This window comes from Myotis davidii, unplaced genomic scaffold (genome assembly GCF_000327345.1).
Source record: "Myotis davidii unplaced genomic scaffold, ASM32734v1 scaffold1144, whole genome shotgun sequence".
Taxonomy (NCBI): domain Eukaryota; kingdom Metazoa; phylum Chordata; class Mammalia; order Chiroptera; family Vespertilionidae; genus Myotis; species Myotis davidii.
Genome location: NW_006294766.1, coordinates 417,717 through 424,033, shown reverse-complemented (window position 1 = coordinate 424,033; position 6,317 = coordinate 417,717). Strand labels below are relative to the sequence as shown.

Sequence of the window (6,317 nt, the reverse complement as noted above, 5' to 3'; positions counted from 1 at the left end):
TGGAGAAGCAGCAGTGATGGTCCCCTTCTCTCCTATGAGGGGGTCCTCAGTAGTGCCATTTGTGTTCCACATCTTACCAAATTTTTATTGAAGTAGCTTTTTAGGACTATATGTAAACCCTTACTACTCAAAATGTGGTCCCTGGACCAGCAACATTTGGCAGAATTGTTAGAAATGAAGGATCTCAGGGCCCATGAATCAGAATCTGCTGCTTAATAAGAGCAACAAGTGATTTATATACAAATTTCAGTTTGAGAAGCATCTGCTTAAAGTGCCTTCTGGGACCAAGGAATGAATTCAATTAGGGAAACGGACAGGATTGAGTCAAGAAGCAAAACTGACAAATAGTAGGACCTTTTATTTTAAAAATCCTCATTCGAGGATATTTTTTCCCATTGATTTTTAGAGAGAGTGGAAGAGAGGAAAAGACAGAGAGAAACATCAAGGTGAAAGAAACACATTGATTGCTTGCTTCCTGCATGCAGCCTGACCAGGGCCCAGGCCGGAGGGGAGCCTGCAACCAAGGTAAGTGCCCTTGATCAGAATCAACCCTGGGACCCTTGGTTCGCAGGCCAGTGCTCCATCCACTGAGCAAAACTGGCAAGGGCTAGTAGAACTTTTTGTAATGACCTCTTCCCTTTGATGATGTTATTTATTCCTGTGACTGCACCAAAGTGAGAATGCTTGGTTCCTTCTCTCAGGAGAGCTGTCCCTCAGGAAACTCCCAGGCTCCTCACCTCCCTCCCAGTGGTCGGCAAACTGCGGCTCATGAGCCACATGCAGCTCTTTGGCCCCTTGAGTGTGGCTCTTCCACAAAATACCGACTTCTGCGCATGGGCCACGAAGTTTCAGTCACACTGTACATGCGTGCCCGCACATGGTATTTTGTGGAAGAGCCACACTCAAGGGGCCAAAGAGCCGCATGTGGCTCGCAAGGCGCAGTTTGCTGACCACTGCTAGACTCGCAGTGGTTCTTAACCTTCTGCCCCTTTAAATACTATGTTGGGTCGTGTTGTGACCCAACCATAAAATTATTTTCGTTGCTACTTCATAACTGTAATGTTGCTACTGTTATGAACCGTAATGTAAATATCTGATATGCAGGATGGTCTTAGGCGAGAAATAGACTTGGTGACCTGCCACTTTTATGTCAGTTGCAGCAGACATAGCTTAGGCGAGATCTATGCACCCACCAGATCCATGAGAAATGACATTGCTGCCCATGTAAACTATACTTTTATGTAACAAGTTTTGAGTTCACACCTATTATTTACAAATTATTTCATTATGAGCAATAGGACTGCCAAGATAAGTAAAACAATCTCTACCCTAAAAGGACGCTAATGAAGTGGTAAATGTTGAGGCAGGTCAGAACTTCTGGGAGGCCATTGGAGGAAGGAGCCAAAAGCTTCCCCAATGCAGCAGTCTTAGTGCAGTGATGAGAAACCATTACTGTGTCTAATCCCTACAGCCTGTGTGTGCCAGTTCTCCAGGTGGAATGCCCTTCTTCCATTTCTCTCTCCCTACATTCTTACCCACCTTCCAAGGCCAGTTTCAACTGCCGATTTATCAGTGAAATCTGCCGGAATCCCCTCAGCTATATATATATATATTTTGCCACTTCAGAACCACCATCATATCCTGTCTTAAGATCAGTTATGTGCAGTGCAGCTTTATGGAGGCGGGGGGAGGGTGTTATGTCCCTTATAGGCAAATAATGCATTTTAGCCAGCCTTCTTAGATTCCCTATAGGACCTAGCATAATGTGCCATAAATTGTTTTTAAAGAAAAGAATATATTAAAGCTAATGCATCCTCTCTGTTACTACTTCTCTATTCAGGAAGTAGATCAGCCTTTTCAAATTATAGAGAAAACGTGAGAGAAAATACTCTACGCTGGCTGGGCTATTTAAGAGAATTAACTTTTCTCCCACACCTTTTTTTTAGGTGAGAATGGTTCTTTCATGCAGAAACAATGTCCTCATTCACAGATGAGTAGCTGTTAATCACAGCTGGATGGAATTTTATCTAGCTTTCAGCTGTATGAAAGAGACTCTCTGCCTACTAGTATTTAGGAAGTCCATAGCTTGCTGGGTAGCACTGTGTATGCTTGGTTTTCTCTAACGCTGTGATGGCATTCAAGGAAACTGTCTCTGAAGAGTGTAGGGTTGCTACTAATTATGTGGCATCTTTTGAGCTGCACATCAGTGATGCTTATTTATGTATGGTCAGTATGATTTTTTGAGCCACTGGGAGGAAGGTTTCAGCTTGGATATATCCTATGTCTCTTTAGTAATGGTGGTTTTGGCCATGTTTGTGTTGTGATGATAGATGAAACAGCAACCTAGTGCCTAGGATTTTGCTGCTTTGTGGCTAATGATTTAGAGCTGTGACTGCAAACTATGGGCTATGATGGGAGAATCACAATTCTTTCCAGTGTGTTAACCAAACCGTATGGGCATCAGACACTGGTGGTAGACTGAATAAGTAATTTTTCACCCATATTTAATTTAGAGGTAATGTAGATGTGTTAGGATTGGTGAAATAGGTTGATTTTAAAAGGACATTTAATTTATTCCGGACTTTTGCTGTGTTTAAACAATTATTGGATATAAGTGCTAGCATGTGGGGTTTACAAATCTGGTCATTAAAGAGGCCATAATATCCAAAGGTTAGGCCCAAGCATATTAAAATCTGGATGGCTTTTCTTTGAGGTAGTTTGGGTTTGAAAGATATCTGGGGTCTTCTGGAAGTCAAAGGACAAACCAAGGACCCTAGTCTGAACAAAGAGGGCTTGAGTGTGTGTAAGATTTCCAACTTTAAAAATTAGCTTGTCTCACCTCTAGTTTCTCCTCATTCTCACCTCTGTCCCAGGCCTATTCTTATCCTTTAGACTCAGTAGAACCTATTTTTTCTGGATTCTTTGAAGACCAAGCTGAATTGAAAAGGGAACATGGAAAGCAATTCCTAAAGTATCTAGTAGGACGTGGGACTACCATCTGTCTTCCTGTGATTAAGGTGACTATGTAATTTGTCATAATGATTTTAATGGGGCCTCTGCTGGGTCTAGAGAACTAAATTATTTGTTGCCTAACTTGTTGGGTTACCCATATTATACATGGATTATAGTAACCAACTTGGAGGGCAAGCATTTGTGTTCTTTATAGCCTCTTCATATCATTTTGAGTAAATTGCAGCCACTAAATGGTTGCTTATGTTTTCCCAGTGAGCCACAGCTAGTGTGGTCTCTGGACCAGAGCATCAGCATCACCTGGGAAATCATCAGAAATGCAAATTCATGGACAACCTGAATCAGATTCTCTAGGGGTGGGGCCCAAGGAGCTGTATTTTAACAAGATCTCCAGGTGACTCTAATGCTCAGGCAGATTGAGAAGCACATCTCTAATGGCCTCTTCCTAGAACAGTTACCATCCTCTATCGTATCATTAGACTATCTCAGATGCACACCCAGGTATTTGAAATGGCTACCTCTTCCATGTAATGAGGCCAACTTTTTTTTTTTTTTCTGGGATGGACACTTAAAAGAAATCATCTAAACTTTAATGGGGGCATGACATCTAGAAACATGCCTACTTATGTGAGGGGTTCTGTTAACTCCAGTTTTATAAAGAGAATTAGTAAATGTCTGGTAGTTATGGAATTAAACCACCATCATGGAATTTTTAAACTAATGGAATAGTGCATGTAGCTGTGCTAGTGGCATCATGCTTGGCATATAAGCACATTAAAATCAAATGCGGAGCTTTTAAAACCCTGATGCTAAGGTTGCACTCCTACCATTTCAGTCATTGCATTATGTCTGCAGTTGAAATCCAGACATCAGGGTTTAAAATGCTAGTTTGATTCCATTGTGCCACAAAGTTTAGGAAGTATTGGGTTATACTACAAACCTAGACATAATCCGACCCAGGAAGTCTAATGTAAGAAAGCTGTGCCCCAGGTGACTTCCCTGTTTCTCTCCTACAGAGGCCTGAGATAGAGAACTGGCAAACCGGCATGAAAGCTCTGGAGTATGCTTTGGAATTGGAGAACCGGTTAAGCCAGCTCCTGATAGACCTGAAGACCACAGCTTCTGCCGACAATGACAATGATGTAAGTAGTAGCTGGTTTTGAAAGTACTATCATAGTTCACTTCTGAATTATGACTTGGTTCTTGGAAGAGGGCCCAAGGCTCTAGTCATCCAACACATGCTTGTTTCCCCGCAAGGAGGGATATGAACCTACTTCTGGGAGTAGATTGGAGGTGGGAGGAGTAGGTGCCCTGGTAGGAAGGAATGCAACTCAACACAAGGTGGAGAGGGCTTCCCGGGAAAAGTGTGCTCTGGATAATTAAACAAAATGACTTTTGCTGTTGGCTTTTAAATCTAGAAAAGTCCTTAAATGTTAATAGGTACCTGAATCACCTGGAGGGGTTACTCAAGCAACCTGAGGCCCTACCCCACAGAGTTTCTGATTCAATGGCTTTCATGTGGTGTCTGAGAATTTGCATTTCTAAAAAGTTTTCAGGTTATGCTGCTGCCTGCTGGCCAGGGGCCACACTTTGAGAACCACTGTCCCTGATGGTCCCTGCAGAAGTGAATGTTAATGGTGACTTATTATCCTGCAGTCTTCCTGGTTAATGGTGAACACTCCACCTTGTGGTGGTAACTTCTTTCTCACTAACCCCAGAGCATCTCAGGAAATCAAAGTGAGGAAAATTGCCTTGTACAAAAGTTATCAACCCTAGATGCATATTGGACTGGCTTAGTTGCTCTGAAGAGATAGATACAAATGCCTGAGCCTTCTGGCCACTTACATCTAAATCTGTGGGAATTGGGTCTAGACATCTACTTAAATCTCCATGTGATTAAAAAAAAAAAAAAACAAACAGGGTGAGAAACCACTGCAGTACTAGTTTTTTTTAAGTTAATCTGTACTTTTGATGAGATGCCATAACACTCATACTCATTGAGAGTGGGTATTTGTACTCACTGGAGGTCTTGAGTGTCTTAGATCAGTGCTCATTAAACTTCTATGTGCTTATGAACTCCCTCTCCTTTCTTAAAATGCAGGTTCTGATTTAGTAGGTCTGGAGTGGGACTTGATATTCTCTTTTTCTGACAAGCTCCTAGGGCTGCAGGTCAATGAGCTACAATTTGGGTAGCAAGATTTTTGATTGCCTCTTGTTGCAGACGAGGTTCTAAGCATTGGTTCTCAACCTGTGGGTTGCGACCCCTTTGGTGGTCGAACGACCCTTTCACAGGGGTCGCCTATGACCATCCTGCATATCAGATATTTACATTAGGATTCATAACAGTTGTAACATTACAGTTATGAGGTAGCAACGCAAATAATTTTATGGTTGGGTCACAGCATGAGGAACTGTATTTAAAGGGCCAGAAGGTTGAGAACCACTGTAAAGGGTTTTCCTCTGTTTATTTCTGTAGTTCTTAAACTTCATGGGCAAGTACCTGGATAAACAGAAGAGGAACACAACCTACCTGCAACGCCAGCTTGCATATTATAGAAATGAAGAAAAGCAGGCTCAGGAGGAAGCCCGATTGGAAAAGCCTGATGATAAAAAGCCTGGCGAGTAAATAGATCCAACATCCGAGGGCAACAGAGCAAGTCTTCCCATTGTAGTTTTCCCAAAATCAGCTATTTAAGGGTCTTAATCTTCTCCACTGGTTCCCTTCATTGGTGCGTGTACAATTAAACCTGTTTTTGCATTATAATTATGTGTAAAGAGATTGTTGTTGAAGCACAAAAATGGGTTAATTCAATCAGTGTTAAGTTTGGTGAAAGTTTCCTAAGGACAATAGGTGCATTAGACTTAAAAAAATAAATAAAAAAGCCTTCTCCTTCTCCCATGATCCCAGCAACACTTAGATGGTGGGGGGTCAAGATTTGGGAATTTCAAACAGACCAAGTAGATATAGTATAAATTAAGTAGGAAAACCTTAAGTCTCACTACTGTTTTTTTTCCCCTTCAACTTGTATACTATGTATTTAAATTTTACAAAAATAGTAGGATTTTCTTCAAATCAATGTAAAGCTAGCCTTGAAAACAAGTTCTTGGTCTAAAAATGTTTACTCACTAGAAATATTTAAGGGAACAAGCGACTGCAACCAGGTGCCCTTTCATAACCTGTGGTATGCATAGGGACCAGGAAGGTACACAGGCAATTAAGACAGCAAACAACTGTGTGGTTGTGCCTACCCTACCTACTGAGGGCAGACTAGAAACTATTGGGGTAGTGGCTTTCAGGAGGAAGCAATGAGCATGCAAGCTGGGGTGGTGAGTACCACATGGGAACA

The 6,317-nt window shown here is 41.8% G+C and overlaps 1 protein-coding gene across 1 annotated transcript; it reads left to right on the top strand.

Moving 5' to 3' along the window:
* The first annotated feature begins 2,103 nt into the window (after nucleotides 1-2,103).
* Nucleotides 2,104-5,678, top strand: LOC107184024 (ferritin heavy chain B-like). The gene is made up of 4 exons (XM_015567550.1): nucleotides 2,104-2,226; nucleotides 2,874-3,017; nucleotides 3,987-4,112; nucleotides 5,447-5,678. Exons 1-4 carry the CDS (start codon nucleotides 2,131-2,133, stop codon nucleotides 5,594-5,596), a joined length of 516 nt encoding a protein of 171 aa, XP_015423036.1. The 5' UTR covers nucleotides 2,104-2,130; the 3' UTR covers nucleotides 5,597-5,678.
* The last annotated feature ends 639 nt before the right edge of the window (nucleotides 5,679-6,317 follow it).

What these genes read in the sequence shown, in the direction of transcription:
- LOC107184024 (XM_015567550.1), top strand. Translation starts at nt 2,131, where the DNA reads ATGGCATTCAAGGAAACTGTCTCTGAAGAGTGTAGGGTTGCTACTAAT. An exon ending in TCTGTCTTCCTGTGATTAAG is followed by an intron (nt 3,018 to 3,986) that starts GTGACTATGTAA and finishes TCTCTCCTACAG; the next exon opens with AGGCCTGAGATAGAGAACTG. An exon ending in CTGCCGACAATGACAATGAT is followed by an intron (nt 4,113 to 5,446) that starts GTAAGTAGTAGC and finishes TTATTTCTGTAG; the next exon opens with TTCTTAAACTTCATGGGCAA.